This window comes from Micromys minutus, assembly GCF_963924665.1.
Source record: "Micromys minutus genome assembly, chromosome: 16".
In the NCBI taxonomy this organism is placed as follows: domain Eukaryota; kingdom Metazoa; phylum Chordata; class Mammalia; order Rodentia; family Muridae; genus Micromys; species Micromys minutus.
In genome coordinates, this window is record NC_137985.1 from 30978079 (window position 1) to 30997127 (window position 19049).

At 39.5% G+C, this 19049-nt stretch overlaps 1 protein-coding gene across 1 annotated transcript; it reads left to right on the forward strand.

Moving 5' to 3' along the window:
- Positions 1-4855: 4855 nt before the first annotated feature.
- Positions 4856-10310, forward strand: ACRV1 (acrosomal vesicle protein 1; the record flags this gene model as incomplete). Its single annotated transcript, XM_080930545.1, has 4 exons — positions 4856-4904; positions 5970-6653; positions 8312-8431; positions 10186-10310. 4 exons carry the CDS (start codon positions 4856-4858, stop codon positions 10308-10310), a joined length of 978 nt encoding a protein of 325 aa, XP_080786671.1.
- Between the last annotated feature and the right edge of the window lie 8739 nt (positions 10311-19049).

Genomic DNA, 19049 nt, shown 5'->3' on the forward strand with positions numbered 1-19049 from the left:
AAACTTAGAAAAAGAACCATCCAAATAATCAACAAAACCAAGAGCTGGTTCTTTGAGAAAATTAACAAAATTGATAAACCCTTAGTTAGACTAACTACAGGGAAAAGAGAGAGTATACAAATTAACAAAATCAGAAAGGAAAGTGGAAACATAACAACTGAAACTGAGGAAATTCAAGAAATTAACAGATCCTACTACAAAAGCCTATACTCAACAAAGCTGAAAAATCTTAAGGAAATGGATGAATTCCTAGACAGATACAAGATACTAAAGTTAAACAAAGACAAGGTAAACCATCCAAATAATCCCATAACACATAAAGAATTAGAAGCAGCCATCAAAAGCCTCCCAACCAAAAAAAAAAGGCCAGGTCCAGATGGGTTCAGTGCAGAATTTTATCAGACATTTATTGACGACATAATACCAATACTCTCCAAACTATTCCACAAGATAGGATCAGATGGAATACTACCTAACTCATTTTTTGAGGCTACAATAACCCTCATTCCTAAACCACACAAAGACCCTACAAGGAAAGAAAACTTCAGACCAATCTCACTTATGAACATTGCTGCAAAAATACTCAACAAAATACTTGCAAACCGAATCCAAGAATACATCAAAACAATCATTCACCATGATCAAGTAGGCTTCATCCCTGGGATGCAGGGATGGTTTAATATACAAAAATCCATCAATGTAATCCACCATATAAACAAACTCAAAGAACAAAACCACATGGTTGTCTCACTAGATGCTAAGAAAGCATTTGACAAAATTCAGCACCCCTTCATGTTAAAAGTCTTGGAAAGAACAGGAAGCCAAGGCCCATACCTAAACATAATAAAAGCAATATACAGCAAACAAACAGCCAACATCAAACTGAACAGGGGGAAACTTGAAGCAATTCCACTAAAATCAGGGACTCGACAATGCTGCCCACTCTTCCCCTACCTATTCAACATAGTACTGGAAGTCCTGGCTGGAGTAATTAGACAGCAAAAGGAAATCAAAGGGATAAAAATTGGAAAGGAAGAAGGAAAAGCATCACTGTTTGCAGATAATGTGATAGTGTACTTAAGTGACCCCAAAAATCCACCAGAGAACTCCTACAGCTGATAAACAAGTTCAGCAAAGTGGCTGGATATAAAATTAACTCAAACAAATCAGTAGCCTTCTTCTACTCAAAGGACAAACATGTAGAGAAAGATATTAGGGAAAAGATACCCTTCACAATAGTCACAAACAATATGAAATACCTTGGCGTGACTCTAACTAAGCAAGTAAAGGACCTGTATGATGAGAACTTCAAATCTCTAAAGAAGAAAATCGAGAAAGATCTCAGAAATTGGAAAGATCTCCCATGCTCATGAATTGGAAGGATCAACATTTTAAAAATGTCCATCTTACCAAAAGCAATCTACAGATTCAATGCAATACCCATCAAAATTCCAACCCAATTCTTCATAGAGTTGGAAAGAGCAATGTGCAATTTCATCTGGAATAACAAAAGACCTAGAATAGCAAAATCCATCCTCAACAACAAGAAAACATCTCCAGGAATCACAATCCCTGCTTCAAGCTATATTACAAGACAATTATGCTAAAAACTGCATGGTACTGGTACAGAGATAGGCACGTGGATCAATGGAATAGAATAGAAGATCCAGAAATAAGCCCTCACACATATGGTCACCTGTTTTTTGACAAAGGAGCTGTAAACATTCAATGGTAAAAGAACAGCCTCTTCAACAAATGGTGTTGGTCCAACTGGCCCTCAGCATGCAGAAGAATGAAAATAGACCCTTTCTTATCTCCTTGTACAAAGCTCAAGTTCAAGTGGTTCAAAGATCTCCACATTAAACCAGGTACACTGAAATTATTAGAAGAGAAAGTAGGGAAAACCTTAGAACATATAGGCACGGGAGAAAATTTACTGAACAGAACACCAGTGGCTTGTGTTCTAAGGTCAAATATCGACAAATGGGACTTAATGAGATTGCAAAGTTTCTGTAAGGCTAAGGATACTCTCAAGAAAACAAAACAGCAGCCAACAGATTCGGGAAAGATCTTTACAAACCCCACAGCTGATAGAGGCCTAATATCCAAGGTATACAAAGAACAAAAGAAGTTAGACACCAGAAAATCAAACAACCCTATTTAAAAATGGAGTACAGAGCTAAACAAAAAGTTCACAATTGGGGAATATCGAATGGCTGAGAAACATCTAAGGAAGTTCTCGACATCATTAGCCATCAGCAAAATGCAGATCAAAACAACCCTGAGATTCCACCTCATACCGACCAGAATGGCTAAGATCAAAAATTCAGATGACAGCAGATGCTTGCGAGGATGTGTAAAAAGAGGAACATTTCTCCACTGCTGGTGGGATTGTAAACTGGTACAACTACTCTCGAAATCAGTCTGGTGATTTCTCAGAAAGTTGGACATAGTACCTGAAGACCAAGTTATTCCACTTCTGGGCATATACCCCAGAGACACTCCAACATACAACAAAGACACATGCACCACAATTTTCATAGCAGCCCTATTTATAATAGCCAGAAGCTGGAAAGAACCCAGATGTCCTTCAACAGAGGAATGAATACAGAAACTGTGGTATATTTACACAATGGAGTACTACTCTGCTATTAGAAACAATGACTTTATGAAATTCCTAGGCAAATGGATGGAACTAGAAGCTATCATCCTTAGTGTGGTAACCCAGTCACAAAAGAATACATATGGTATGCACTCACTGGTGAGCGGATCCTAGCCCCAAAAAGCTCTGAATACCCAAGAAAGAATTCACAGACATTATGAAGCTCAAAAAGAAGGAAGGCCAGAATGCAGATGCCTCAGTCCTTCTTAGAAGAGAGAACAAAACTCTCACGGGAGTAAATACAGGAAAAAAAAAAAAAACATAGAAGAGAAGGGACTGAAGAAAAGATCATTCAGAGACTGTCTCACCTGGGGATCCACTCCATATGCAGCCACCAAATCCAAGCACTATTGCTGATGCCAAGAAGTGCTTACTGGCAGGAATCTGATATGGATGCCTTCTCAGAAGCTCTGCCAGTCATACAGATACAGTTGATGATGCTTGCAGTTAACCATCCCACTGAACAAGGGAACCTCAATGAAAGAGCTAGAGAAAGGAATGAAGGAGCTAAAAGGGTTTCCAACCCCAGGGGAAGAACAACATTTTCAACCAACCAAATCCTCCAGAACTACCAGGGACTAAAACACCAACCAATGAGCACACATGGAGAGACCCATGGCTCCAGCTGCATATGTACCAGAGGACAGCATTGTCTGGCATCATTGGGAGAAGAGGCCTTTGGTCCAGTGAAGACGCATTTTCCCAGTTTTGGGGAATGCCAAGGCACTGAGGAGAAGAGGGTGGTTGGGAGAGGGAGCACCTTCATAGAAGCAAGTGGAGGGGGAGGAGGGATAGGAGTGGAGGGAAAGGGGATAACATTTAAAATGTAAATACAAAAAATATCCAATAAAAGATATTTTTAAAAAAGAATCCAGCCTAACACTCAAAACTCCTAATTCAGACTTCTACCTCAACCAAGGTAGATCAAGCCTAAATGACCATTCAGCTGAGTTCTCTATAGCTCATTGCTTCTATATAATTGGAACAAAGACTAATGATGCCTCCTTGGTTTATTTAGAAATTGTGTTACCCAAGAATGACCATTTTCTTTAGATGATACACATTAAAGCTAGGCTATCTAGTTCTCTATAGATTCTCCTCTATGAAACAGGAAGATACATAAAAACCACGTAACCCATTCCTTCACTCTGGAAATTTACTATGTACCTATTGTATAGCAAGCTTGCTGCCGGGTACTAGGACTACAATGGTGAAGAAGACAGAGAAGGTCCCTACTTTCTGAGGGCTTTAAGTTCAGTGGGGGAAAGAATCATAATTATAATAGAAATAAATATACTTAAGTTTAGGTCCAACATTCAGTAGCACATGGTACAGAATATGGGATAGGAAAGAGCATAAGGTGGTGGCTAGAGGATCTCTGCCACCTGAGTTATAGCTTTACGACAGATAGAGGTCACACTTCATCTACTCAGCTTGGCTAGCTCCTGTTCTTTATCATTTATTTGGTGTAAATTCTAGGTACCATTTGAGCTGCCCACCTGATTCCCATAAATCATATGCCCTCACAAGAACACATGAAATGATATTTCTCAAAGCGTGTGGTGTTATAGAAATGTTTAAAGGGAAACTTAGGGCAAGTAGAGTTTAGAAGCTAGAAACCGCTATTATCCCTAAGTTGAAGTAGGAAGGGAAAAAACATATTGCTACAGCCTAGTCAAAGTTGGGGTCATGAGAGAAAGAATACCCAAAGGGACGTTTGAAGTATAAAAACTTAGCCTGTGCCTGAGTCTGAAGTCAAACCCACTCAGTACTCAGCTAATCTCAACAGAGATCAGTCTCCAGAGTACAAACCAAAGCCACAAAAAGCTTAGTCAAACAAAGTAACCAGGTCACTACAGTTCACTGTTGACAACCATCTGAAAAGAAGTGCTGTCTTTTAAACTTTCACAAAAAGAGCATGTGTAATTTGGTAACATTTTTGTTTGTTTTTTAAACTACCCCTAGCACACTATTCTACACACAGAAAATACTCTTCACTAGTGGTATTGCCGTGGGTTATGGGCCAGCCTGCCTGGACAGGATATAAGAGGTACAACCCATTGTGAGCACACAGATTGTTTCTCAAGTTCTAGAATTCCCAGAATCTCTGATTCAACTCTTGGGAGTGTTTGCTCAGTTTCTTCTCACTTCTTGAGTGTGCCACATTAGAGATATTTCTTTTCCTAAATCAAAATGAAGGAATTAATCTTACTGGGTCTTTATCTGATTGGATCTGCCAGAGGTAAGTATTCTCTATAAACCAACACCGGGTGGACACCAGAGGGGGCATCTTTTAACATATTTCTGCCCCCTTGAAGAAAGACAAGTCTTAGTTACCCAAACTAACCTGACTTAGAATCAAGAGTAAGCAAGAACAACTTTGAGAACTCCTATACCAACCGATTTCTCCTGGTTAGGGATGTTCTAGTTTAACATTTACCATGCCAAGAGAAAGTTTCCTACTGTTGAGAAAAACTGAGTCCCATCACCAGTACAAAAAAAAAAAAAAACCATAAAACAAAAAACAACAACAACAAAGTAAAAACCTAACCTTAATTTAGGCTGGAATTACTAGGTATTCAAAGTTGTCTGTGCGGGGCTGGAGAGATAGCTCAGTGGTTAAGAGCACTGACTGTTCTTCCAGAGGTCCTGAGTTCAGTTCCCAGCAACCACATGGTGCCTCACAACCATCTGTAATGGGATCCAATGCCTTCTTCTGGTATGTCTGAAGACAGCTACAGTGTACTCACATACATAACATATATAAATAATTGTTTAAGAAGTTGTCTGTGCTAGGTGCTGTGGTACCTGTAACTCCTGCACTCAGGTAGAAGTGAAAATTTTCTGCAATTTGAAGGGATCCAGGATCTCACAACCAGACTGTGTTGCAGGGGAAGAGGACGATTTGCCTTCTCTATCCCTATCTCTATTCTTCTTACCTTTTACCCATAGAGGAATTGGAGGAAGGGTTGGTGTCTAACTTCTGATGACAGAATGAGGGTCCTTTGACTCTGACTCTTCCTTTGTCAGGTAGGGAAGTCATCTCTTGTGCTTACCATGCTTAGGTGAGAGGATCCACATTTAATTATAAGTCTTAGTAGTGGTGCCCAAAGTTATTTAAACACTTCTGTCTTTCCTGGTCTTGTGGAGTAGTTAGATGACCTCTCCCAACATCTAAACTATCTTTAAGTGTCTCATGTAGACCTACCAGGAAACCCAGGACTTCTACTTGTCTGGCTCCACAGGAAATCAGTCTTGATCCCATTCTTCTATCTTCACCTTTCTTGCATTTTTTTCTCCATCCTAGGAGCACCACCAGGTCAGCCTGATGAGCTTCTTGACTCTGTAGACCACCAAGCTTCTGTTCAGCAACTTTCAAGTGAAAATATCTCACTCACAAACCCTTCAGATGCTGTGGCTTTATATGAAACTCCTTCAGGTGAGAAGACTCTGGATGGTCATAGTTCAAGTGAACAGGAATCAAGTGAGCATCCTGTAACTGAACATCCTGCAGGTGAGCACGCTTCAGGAGAACAGTCTTCGGAACACACTTCAGGTGAACACATGTCAGAAGAGCAGCTGTCAGAACACATTTCGGGGGAGCAAACTTCGGGGGAGCACATTTTGGGGGAGAACACTTCGGGGGAGCACACGTTGGGGGAGCACACGTCGGGGGAGCACACATCGGGGGAGCACACGTCGGGGGAGCACACGTCGGGGGAGCACACGTCGGGGGAGCACACGTCGGGCGAGAGCACCTCGGGGGAGAACACTTCAAGCGAGAACACCTCGGGGGAGAGCACTTCCCACGACCACAGTTCAGATGTACAAACTGCAATTGAGCAGTCCTTGACTGACCAACCTTCTGAGGTATCTTCAGGGGAACAAGTTTCAAGTGAAAAGTTTGAAGAGGCAGGTGAACAGGTGTCTGGAGAGACAAATGAGAAAGGAAATGAGACTATGAGTACAGCACTTCCAAGCACATCTTCAGGTAAGCCACAGTGGAAAAGTATTAGTCTTTGACTAGGGGTTGAGGCCAACCTGGGCTACATAATACAGGAGAGGAAGGAGAGGAGAAGCAGGGGCTGGGGGACAAACTAATTTTAGTGTCACAAATGGCTCTGTCAAAGACTCTGGTTCAGCCAGGTGGTGGTGGCACACACCTATAATACCAGCACTTGGAAGACAGAGGCAGTCAGATCTATGAGTTCAAGGCCAGCCTGGTTCACAGAGCCAGTTCCAGGACATTCAGGGCTACACAAAGAAACCTTATCATTAAAAAAAAAAAAAAAAAAAAAAAAAAAAAAAAAAAAATCTTCACAATATCGGAAATCCTTTTTCAGGTTTCATTCTGCCCTAAATGTAGCACAACTTAAAGAACCCATTTTTAAGAAAAAACAAAAAAAACAAAATAAACACGCTACTACTGTCCAACTCCATTGTTCATAAGAAGTTAGGATCAGCAAGATGGCTCAGTGGTAACTGAGCTAAGCTTGACAACCTGAATTCAATACCCAGGGTCCACATCATAGAACTGACACCCTCAAGTTGTCCTCTGACCTCTATACATGCTCCCACTCACAGTAAAGAAATAAGAAAAATCTCAAGGTTGATGTCTCAAATTACTACCAGATACACATACTTCATTTCACCCAATGTTGTTAATTATCCAACATTTTTAGATGAGTAAAGGCAGGTAAAACTATTATCCCCAATGTCAATCACATTTCTAGAAAGTAGTAAATTAAAATTAGATCTGCCCAAAGCTATGCTTCTTGCTAGGGGATTAGCAGCACTAGAGGCAGTATAAGGGTGTAAAAGCATTTCAGAATTCTGTCACTGATCTTCAAGATAAGTCTGAAATGGAACTGCCGATGGTTCATGTCTATTACTTCAGGAAAGCTGAGGCAGGAGGATTGGTAAGACTTTGAGGACAGACTGAGTTAAATACTCAAACCTTATCTCAAACTAAAACACACACACACACACACACACACACACACACACACACAGAGGGTAGAAGGAAAAGTAGGAAGGAGAGAGACAAAAGAAAGGAGGGAACCGAGGAGGGAACAGAAAGAAGATGCACTCTTCACAAGGCTAGCCGCATTCTAGCCTTCTAGTATTGCTTATTTTGTTAAATAGGCTCCAAATGTTTCTTTTTTGGGTCGTGAGAAAGTATGACAGAAGCTCAGTTACTTAAGTTCTCTGCTATGGAGTAAACCATGTACTTATAATTTCAAGAAGCCAATGAATATAGACTAGAGTAAAAGTCACTCAGATAAATTTAGTATTCATCAGCAATAAAGGTTACAAATAAGTAAGAGAGAAGATATTCCTAGATTCAGAAAAGAGAGCATGGTAGTCCAGATTTATAATCCCATCACTGGACAATAAGCATGACCATGTCTTCAATAAAGCAAAAGGTGAAGGGGAAGTTAAGAAAGGGGAGAGGGACTGGGGTTGTAGCTCAGTGGCAGAACACTTGCCTGGCATACCTAAGGTCCTAGAGGTTCAGTCCCCAGCACTGCCAAAAGAACTAAGAAATGAGTTGTATATGGTCTGTTTTTTACAGCCTCCACTCCCCATATGTATGACCCGACTAAGTAGTCTGTTGGGAAATGTCATCACATTTTTTCCAAATTTCAGGTGTAACAATAAATTGTCACACATGTGCTTATATGAACAATGATGCACAATGTCTCCGTGGAGAAGGAATATGCACCACTCAAAATTCTCAGCAGTGCATGTTAAAGAAGATCTTTGAAGGTAGTAGGAACTTCCTGAAATGAACTTGCCTGGGTTCAATCATCTCTTAAATAAAAATGGCAGGGGGGGGGAGTAGGGGGAGTAGGGATCAATGAACTTGGGGATTTATAAAACTTCATTTTTTCTTCAAGTTCTGAGCTCTTAAGTTGTTCCACTGACTCAGAACTGTCTAGTGTGTACCCGATTCTATCTTCCTAGAACACAGCACAATGTATAACGAATGGTAAGCATCTAGTAGACACTGAATAAACTAATCAGCAACTGTCTATAAACCTGTGTGCACAGGGTAACAAAACTGTGTGCACATCTCAGATCTCTCAACCCTGTGCTTAGCATTCCATCTCCAAAACGAGGGCTCTTGGCTACTTCCTTTCCATGAACCATACTGCCCAACTCTGCTTTATCCAACCCCTAGATAGAAATATCTTCCCTATAATTCTATAATTGTACATTTAACCACTACTGAATAAACATAAACAATACATACCACGAGCCTTACAGAAAAGAACATCAAAAACACAGTGTACAGGAAGTGTAGTCTGACATAAGAAATATTACAGAGAAAACTGATGAGGTGATATGTCTCTTGTCGGTCCTTGGGTGGCTGACTAGGAGATTTAACCTGGGCTACATAGCAAGACAATGTCTAAAGAGAAGAAAAAGAAGGGAAAGAACATGAGTGCTGCAAGTTTCCAGGTAAAGAAAAACAGGTAAATCTGGAGAGGAAAGGGTATACAGAAGGAACATGTCAAATCCAGTAGTACTGAGTTTGAGCTATACATTAGAATCTCCTGAGCATCTTTTAAAACTACTAATGCTCAAGAATGGCCAATATGGCTCTGTGAATAAAGGCATTTACTGACCTGAGTTAGTGTGCAGTTACAGTTGTCTTCTAACCTTCATATGTACAAAACAAGACTAAAAAATAACAATCCTATTGCCAAGCCTGCACCAGTGAAATTCTAGACATGAAGAGAACTATTGATTTAATCATACAAAGATGTCTCCCCCCCCCCCAAAAAAAAAACACAAAATCAAAGTCAAAATGTAGAATATAGACAGGAATCACTGTGAAATTCTTTTGGATTTGGCAATTAGAGGAATGAAGAAAATAAATGTTGACTGGACAAAGTCAAGTCACTCAAGATTCTAAATGGCAGTATAAAGTTAATAAACAAAAGCAAGGAAGCACAAGGAGGAGGGTAGCGTTCCAAGGATTTAAAAAACTTAGTTGTTAGCGTAATTGCATGAAGGTGGTCAGTTAAGTGGAAAGAGAATTTGATTTAGAAATAACTTAACTCGGACATAGAAGACAGAAGAATCAGGGAAATTTTTTGAGAGAAAAGTATCAAGAAAAAGTAAATAGTATCAAGTTCATACAGAATAGGGGGAAAAGTGGAAAAGAGCTATGGAATTTGGTTAATAGAATTTTTCTAGTGCATCTTTGAGGGGAAAAAAGTTTCAATCCTGAGTACCTTAGGCTTAGCTGTGAATGAGATGGAAGCTAAGGAGGCTAGAAACTTGTGGGGAAGAGTAAAGGCAGAGTAGCATGGTCAAGTGAAAATAAGGCTTGGTGAAATTTCACCATTATAGGAAGAAAATAAAGACACAAACAAGAAAGCACAAAAAAAATGAGGCAATAGAAAAAGAGACACAGAGAAGTCCTGGTCATCCCTGCATGGGAACACAGGGGGCCATGGGTAAAGGGCAAGGCTGAAAGAAGCTTTCTGCTACTGCTGGTCTGTCTCTTTCAGGTGGAAAACTCCAGTTCATGGTTCAAGGGTGTGAGAACATGTGCCCATCTATGAACCTCTTCTCTCATGGAACAAGAATGCAAATTATGTGCTGTCGGAATGAACCTCTCTGCAACAAGGTCTAGAAGCCTGTGCCCTACTTCTTGCTCTGACTCAGGTAGCTTCACCATTCTCCTCAGCTCAATTTATATTCAACTTCAACAACTAATCATATCAGGCTCTGCCTGACCACCAGATAAGAAGCTCAACTCTAATCTTTAATACTCCACTGCCTATGTCCTCTGCCTTGCTTTGCTCCCAACCTTCCCCAGATGTCCTTTTCTGCAATTAATTGCTATTAAAGAACAGAGGTTTTGGTCAGATTGTTTTTCATCAGTGTACTTGCAAAGTTATTGTTCCTGTTCATGACCAAAATGAATGCTGTACACAATCATTTGTGAGAGTTGAAGGAATCTCGAGTGGATACAACAGAGGATACAAAGTGCCAATCAATCTTTCAGTGACATAAACAATATTGTAGGATTGTCTAATACACCCTCCTACTTGTAGTACACACAACTTAGCACTTCTGTTTCTGAGCTCTGTCTTCTAGTCTACTATCAACATAATGGGAACAAACTATTGTAAAAAATTATTTTTTTAAATTCCAAGTTTTCCTTTCCCAGGCCCAGCTCTGAGAATATATATTAAATGCCTAGGCCATAAACTTTGGCTCATTCCCTGACTAGCTCCTGACTTATTTAACCATTTAATCTATTCTATATCTACCACTTGGTTAGTTACCTTTCAGTCCCTGCCTGTCTTCTTACTCCTCACATCTCCCTGAATTCCTCTACCTGCTAGTTTACCTGTCTCCTCAGTCCATCTCCCATCTCATGTCTGTCTCATACACCATGGCACTCTACTCTTTAATCTCTTACCATTTCCCAAAATCCTCTCTTCCTGCCAGTGTCCACCTACTTCCTGCCTCTGCTCATTGGCCATCAGCTTCTTTATTGACAGGTGTTGCTTATAAGAGATTCTCTCTCCATTTCCCCTTTAGTCCTATAGAAGGCTCTTTCTCTTACATCAATACATTATATACAATATTAGTAAAAATTAATACAAAAAGCCATCAGGTGGGCTGGAGAGATGGCTCCGTGGTTATTCATATACATAAAGTAAATCTTTTTTAAAAAGATAATAGAATACTTTCTCAAAAGTTGCCAAATGCAAATGGGCTAGACATTGTAAAAGTAATTTTACCTGATTTTTTAAAAAAGATTTATTAATATATAAGTAAACTGTAGCTGTCTTCAGACACACAAGAAGAGGGCATCAGATCCTATTACAGATGAGCCACCATGTGGTTGCTGGGAATTGAATTCAGGACCTCTGGAAGAGCAGCCAGTGCTAACTGCTGAGCCATCTCTCTCCAGCCCTCTATTTTCTATCTTATCTTGGTAAGTTAGAGTTCTGTACTTTAAATCATTTTTTGACATAACTCGCATAAACCTTATAACACTTTTCTAAGCAACTTAAACTTAATTGTGAGACAAACCAGTCTTCAAACCCCATCATAGACCTGAGAAGGAATAAATATTACCTGAGTGCAGACCAAGCAGCTTCCGAAACTACTGAAATAACAAAGGTTGCTGGCTGGCTGCCTGGACAGTCAACCACAAATGATCTCTACACTGTTGGAGCACCCATCTTCAGCCTTCTGGCCCAGTATATGACAGAAGTTTATGAAGGACTTGCCTAACTTCTCAAAGCCCAGTAACTTACTTACCTGCATCTTGAATGTTCATTTTGGATAGTATTCTGTCTGCAATTGAAGCAAGGACATCTTCTTGCCAAGTGGCTAGTTTCTCACATTTGAAGCAAACTCCATAAGGAGGTTCTTTGGTGCCCATCTTTATTGAAGTAGAATGAGGGTGCTGCCAGGAGCAGATCTGTCTCCTTGTCAAAAATCGTTCAATAAGATATCTCTAAATGTCATTCTGTAGATCTCTGAGATTTTAAGACCATTTATCTATAGTACATCTACACTGCTTTTTAATTATTTACTATCTATTCAATTTTGAAAAAAATATTTCTGTAGTAAACTAGGATCTAACATAACCATGAGTTTCTCTGACCACTTACTTGCATTTCTCATTTATCCTAAACTGTTTGTAATAGCAGATTTTAAATGCACTACAATTTAACATTGCATTTTTAAGAATTACAGATATAATACCTTAAACAGACTTGATACATATGTATATTGTAACCAACTATAATTTTAATTTAGCAATATACCAAGATCTATACCAATGTATAAGAGTAGGTTCAATAATCTACCTTATTATTTCTATAATTATTCTCCCTTTTTTCTTTTCATTCCTTCTCCCTATTTGCTCCCTAATATTAGATAGGGGAAAAGGATAAAGTCCCTGAATCTAACCTTCCTACTTTTGTTTCCTCCCTGATCCAAAACCATTACAATTTGTTACCACCCCCTTAAATGACATCTATCACCCATTGAACTACCAAACACCCACCTCTTGGGAATAGGGCATAGTTCTCTTTAAATTGTTTCCTGTTGATCTGGGGTGTTTTTCTATTTTTCCGGAGGTGGGGTCCCAAAAAATTGGGATATCGGTCAGACTCAAGAAAGCTAGCTATAACAGTTGTGCAGTCTCTGCAGGCTGAGAAAGTTCAGGTTAAAGTCTTGACTGGATCAGTCTGTGAGGCTGGACAAATTGAGGTCATCTGAGGTTAGCAGCTTTCTTTGAAGCTATGCTAGAAACAAGATCTGATGAAACAGTCACTAGGGCAGTCTGAGGTAGGATCAGGCATGATGATAGAACAATGCGTCTTAGCATCTCAGCACCTGGGAGGGTGAATCTTCTCAGAGCTGGGTTTTGGTTGATATTTTTTTCTGTGAACATGTTTTCATAGGTAACACACATTTCCGAATTAACATATGCATGGAATGTGCACTGTGCACAAATTAGCTAAAAATGATTCTTTGCCGAGCATCTGGCTTTCTTTTGTAAGTTAGTTTGGACTCCATAACCAAGCTGTAATTTCAATGTCTGTCTATGCGAGTTGAAAGGATGGCATAAGCTCTGAGTATTCTTGAGCCAGCAAGACATAGTGGCTATGCTTAAGATCTGGACTGGTGACATTTTCATGACTCAGTCTCAAAGCTCTATAATGTAGGAGGATCAGTGTATACTTTACCTTTTCCCATTCTTTTTTTTTTTTTTTTTTTTTTTTTCTTTTCTGCTGCTAAAGTCTACCACTTGGTTAGTTACGCCTCCTTCAGTCCCAGCCCCACCTCTTCCTTCATCTCCTCAATGAGTTCCTCAACCTACTGTTTTATGTCAATCTCCTCATCTCTCCAAGCTCCTCTGCTGACTGGTTTACCTCTATCTCCCCACTTGTTTCCTCATCTCATCCCCCATGGCTCTCTTCTTTTTCCCAGAATTCTCTTTCTACCAATGTCCCACCTATGACCTGCCTCAGCTCATTGGTCATCAGTTTCTTTATTCACAGGTGATGCTTATGAGAGATTCTCTCTACAAAATCCTCCTTTCCATTTAAGCAACCCATAATACTGAAATCATTTTCAGAGGATCATCTACTCCACCAAAGAGAAGCAGGTGCAACACAGAAGAGTCCTTCATTTCAAGGTGTTTTCATGCACACAGTTGTTCCTTAGCTCGGGAAAGTCAGAAGGGTGGTTCTGAAAAATGACATCACCCTTACTATACAAATAAGGAAATAAAACACACCATGTTTCATTTATTTATTTATTTCCCACCTTATTACAAATTGACTGATTACAGATGAAGACCTTAAAGTAAGTCTTCATCCCATCATCCGGGTGTTTTTTCAAGACCAAAAATAACTCCTCTCTTCCATCTCCTTTCTGTCATCACTTTCACATTTGCAGGCTCAAAATCAGCTGCTGGTGTTAATGTAAGTTCAATAAAACAATTTACCACTTCTTAAATCTTTGGTATCATGACTCATATTCTTAACTCTGTTGTTCAGGCTAACCTAGAACTCATTATGTAGCTTCAGGCTGGTCTCAAATTTGTAGCATTTCTCCCGACTCAGCTTCCTATCTGCTGGGATCCTAACTATGCACTACCATGCATAGCTTGGTATGCATGAAAACTGCAGTACATCATAAGGTAGTATCAGTTATAGAACATGTAAACACACACAAATATGCATGCATGCATGCGTGCACATAAATGCACAAATGGCCCTTCAAAAGCCATCTGATAACAGATTCCATTGACAACAAATTTAGACTGGAAAAATAAAATAAAATTCATCTTCAAACTTCTGAATGAAACCACTTTGAATATATAATCTTATCTTTAGATCTAATGGAATTAAAAATGATGACCAAAAACTAAAATATCAAATTCTCATCTTGACATATGGTTTACAGAGGAGCAAGTTAACACTTGTTAACAGTGTTGATATAACCGGTTTCTTTGAGAAAGGATAAAGATCTATTAGCTATAGGCACTGGGAAAATAAAAACTCAAATGTGTTATTAAAAGCTAGGAGTAAGATAGTTCTAGCTTTCACCTATGGAAAACTAACCCACCACAATTATATACATTATCTACTCAATCATAAAAAAACAAAAATTAAAAAGCTTAAAAAAAAAGCTTCAAAATTCTCCTGTAATAGAGAAGTCATGAAAGCAAAAACTGTTCTGAGTGAGATGTGTGGGCTTCTGCCTGGTTAACTTTTAACCCATGGATTACAGGACAACAGAATCCCACATCACTGGTCAGAGGCTTCAAGGTATTGACTAGTGCTGGCCAAGCAGCTGTAAAACAGCAAAACTCCCGAGGCAGAAAAGAACCACAGAATATAAACTCAACTGAGGTTCTACTCTGACCAAACTTGACAGACTGGAATTTCAGAAGCCCAATAGCTATAATATCTGAGAGCTGAAGGAACAAACTGAGAGGTCTGCTGTATAGTGCAAGTCCTCTATTTCCCACTGAAGCAAAACCCAGCACTCTTCACAAGGATGCACAGGGCCCAGAATCTCTACAATTCAGCATCTATGACATAAGAATTTATTAGACACAGAAAAGGCAAGGAACCATGGGACAGTGAATCAATAAAGTTCATAAATGGGAAGGCGAAAAAAATTTAAGACTAAAACAAAACAAAATGCTAAGTGCAATAAATGGAAAAAATCACCATGCAATGATTTCAACAGGGTGCTAGAGCCCAGGCAAGATATCACTCAATATGAAGATAAATCAGTAAGTATCCATTTGAAAGAAAGAAACAAAGCCTCAAAGATTAATACACTGTTACCAAGCATTTTAGCATTTAAAGAACAGCTAGAATTTGCCCAGGTTGGATGAAGAGTAAACTTACAGTTCCATAGCAAGATAAATAAAAAACTAAAGACAGACAATAGTCAAACTACTTATAGAGAGAGAACATAAAATATAAATGTTGGCATTACTGGCGTTTGCTCCACCCTCTAAACAGCAAGCCATACTTAGGAGCAATAGCCCAGTTGTCAATACCTGTCCTCAAGCTACATGGACAGACCTTATTTGCAACCTTCTAACCCTTAGGAGGACTGCGGACAGACGAGTCTATTTCTCCTAGAGGATTCACTCAGTGGAAAACAAAACTGCTGGAGCCTCATGTTGGAAACAAACATGGGAAGCAATGAACAAGTTACAAAAGGGATTAAACCACAGGGTGACTTCCTGGATATGAGGCTATGGCTAGAGGAAAGTAACAAAATATGTAAACTTCAGCTTGGCATGAGAGAAATACTTGGAGCCCTGATACTTGGGAGAAGTATTAAGCCGGTCAAGAATTCTAGGTGAACCTAGGATCCAAGTGCAGATTTCTTTGGAGCCTGGTGAAATGTTTGCCCCTCAAGTATGAGGACCCATTGAAAGAATGCCAGGCCTGTGTGTGCTTGCACTCCTCCAAAATGAACACATAAAAGTATATATATACACATTTAACAGGTAAGCAAAGCAAGCAGCTATACACACTGAAGAACTGAGAAAAAGGAAATGAAGGCAAGACAAACAGAGGCCAGAAGACACTAGCTCTTTACATGAGCTTGATCCCAAGTTCAAAATAGGCCTTGTTATGATGTGCCCAAAGCAAATTTAAGAGTAGTGTTTGTTTTTCAAAGGAAAAAACATTTTTAAAGGCTTATTTTTCCTATTATTTTGTAAGTATATGTCTAGGTGTGTATGGATGTACAAGTACAGAGTCCAGAAGAGAGTATTGGATCCCATGGAACTATTTATAGGTAGGTGGTGTCTGTGAGATGCCCAATGTGGGTGCTGGGAACTGATTTGCACGCTCTGTGAGAGCAGCTAGAACTCTGTACCACCAAGCCCTATCTCCAGGCCCCAGATGCCAAGCACTCAACAAAACGATTGTAAGACATGCAAAGATACTCTTGCAATCCCCTACCCCTCCTCTTCCCCTTCCCTTCCTCCCTCTCCCTCCACGTGCTCATGGCCGGTCTCTACTCCTCTATTCCTCTCTCTCTGCCTCTACCACCCTCTTAACTCTCCTATGACCTGAATAAACTCTATTCTGTACTTTAAAAAAAAAAAAAAAAGACATACAAAGATGGAAGAAAACCATACTGAACAGTCAGTCCCTAAAGAAACACTTTAAATCAAGGGGCTCATGTATGTTCAAACAGGTTTCAATCAAAGATCTGAGAGTAATCAGGAAAACTATGTGAACAGAATCAATGCTAGAGAATTTAACAACAGATTTAAACTTAAGAATCAGCAATTTCTTTGGTTCTGGGGGTTCAATCTAAGGCTTCAATCATGGAGCAAGTCAGATGTTCAAGTACTGACTCACATTCCTACCACAACTCTAAAGACAGGTAACTTAAAATTGAATTTAAGGAATAAGGGGGGGTAGGAGGAAGCCTGACATAAACAATTTAAATTGGGATTAACTGACACTATCACACAGTCTATTATGGGTATCCCACAAGTGACTAAGGGATGGACAGAGACTAGCTGAATGAAATGCTTCCAAATCAGGAGACAGACATGGATCTGCAAACACAGGGAACACAATGAACTTTCAAGATGGTTAAGACTGACACATACACTGTCACAACACTATCAAAAATTAAAGATGAAAAAGGATTCTTGAAAGCATCAAAGCAATTCACTAAAGAGAAAGGATCCTAAGTATGATCATCAGTTAGCTGGGTACAGTAGTACACACTGGTAACCCTGTCATTGGGAAGCTGAGACAGAAAAGTTGCAGGTTTAATGTGGGCCTAGACTATCAGTGAGGCCCAGGTCACCCTGGGCTACTTAGTGCCACTGTCTCAAAAAAATTTTTTTAAAAAATAGATTATGAGTTAATTCTTCAGCAGAACCTTTGTAGACCAAAAGGCAGTGAGGTGGTGATATATATATATATATATATATATATATATATATATTTTTTTTTTAAATGAAAAAAAAAACGTCTAAACTCTATCAACTAAAAATTCAGTGTCAGATGAAACAGTCCCTTAGAAATTAAGGCAAAAGTTAAGATTCACAGACAATGGGCTAAAAAAACTGATCATAAATGCTAAGGATTGCACAAGTGGAAACTTCTAGCTCCTTTGGAAAGTTATGCCAGTTGATGTTTTGCTGGGGCACACAGAGGGAAGAATCTCTTCCTGAAGCAGACACAGGTGAAAGGACATGTGACCCCAGACAACAGGAGCTGGAGCACTGCTTGATTTGCTCCACCTCACTACTCTGCACTAAGGACACACATGGGTGTTGTGCAGTGTTGTTGAGCTCCACTTGCGGTAATGTCACCCAAGAACTGCTTGACTTCTTGATGGTTCTGCAGCGCCGGGCCAGTTGAACTGCAGCTGCTGATTCATGCATGGTGTCTGCCTGCACAGAGGCCTGGACTGAAGCTGCTGACTCCTATTTGGTGTTTGCTTCAGGACTCAACTGCTAAGATCAAGCTCGCCCCTAAAGAAGTATTGTTAAACACTTCCCCCCAAATACAACTTTTCCACTACCTCTGGCAGGTGGTGGGCAAGAGAAGTTGAACCCTTATTATAATAGACTGTAAAAATGTATGCCTATAGACTGACTGCCCTTCAACTTGATATGAAAGGATGCTAGAGAGCAGTAAAAGATCATGACACAATACCACTGAGAAGGCATAACTAAAATCCTAGCTTAAGGATCTGGCTCAATAACAAAGTGCTTGTACGACTTGAATGTGGCCCTAGGTTGGATCCCCAGCAACAACAAATATAACAATTATGTAAAAGCCAAGTATGTGGAAGATGGAGATGAGCTGTCATACCAAGTAAAAGCAGGTATGGTACCATACATCCATAAACCCGGCACTTATGAGACAGAGGCAGGAAGATGAAGAATTTAAGCTGTCCATTCATGGGCAGCAAGTTAAAGAACAGCCTTGACTACATGAAACCCTGCTTAAAAAGAACAAAAGAAAAAATAAGATAGATTTATTGTAGTGTACTTACAACATTTAAGATATAGTTTTTGATGTTAATAAAATTACATAGAAAAGACAACGCAGCTGTAAATATAGTTGTAGAAGTCAAGTTGGGCTAGGCACACTTTGTAATCCCAGTATTTAGGAGACAAAGGCAAGGAGGAAAAAGAATAGCCTTAGCTAAATAATGAGTTCAAAGGCCAGTTTGATCTACACAGTGAGGTCCTGTTTCAAAGAGAAAAAAAAAGTTACAAATTTTAAATAAATTGTCCTATTTTATAAACTAAAAAACAAAAACAAAAAAAACCCCACAATTATCACATGACACAGCAATTCCACCTCAGGGTATATATACACAAAAA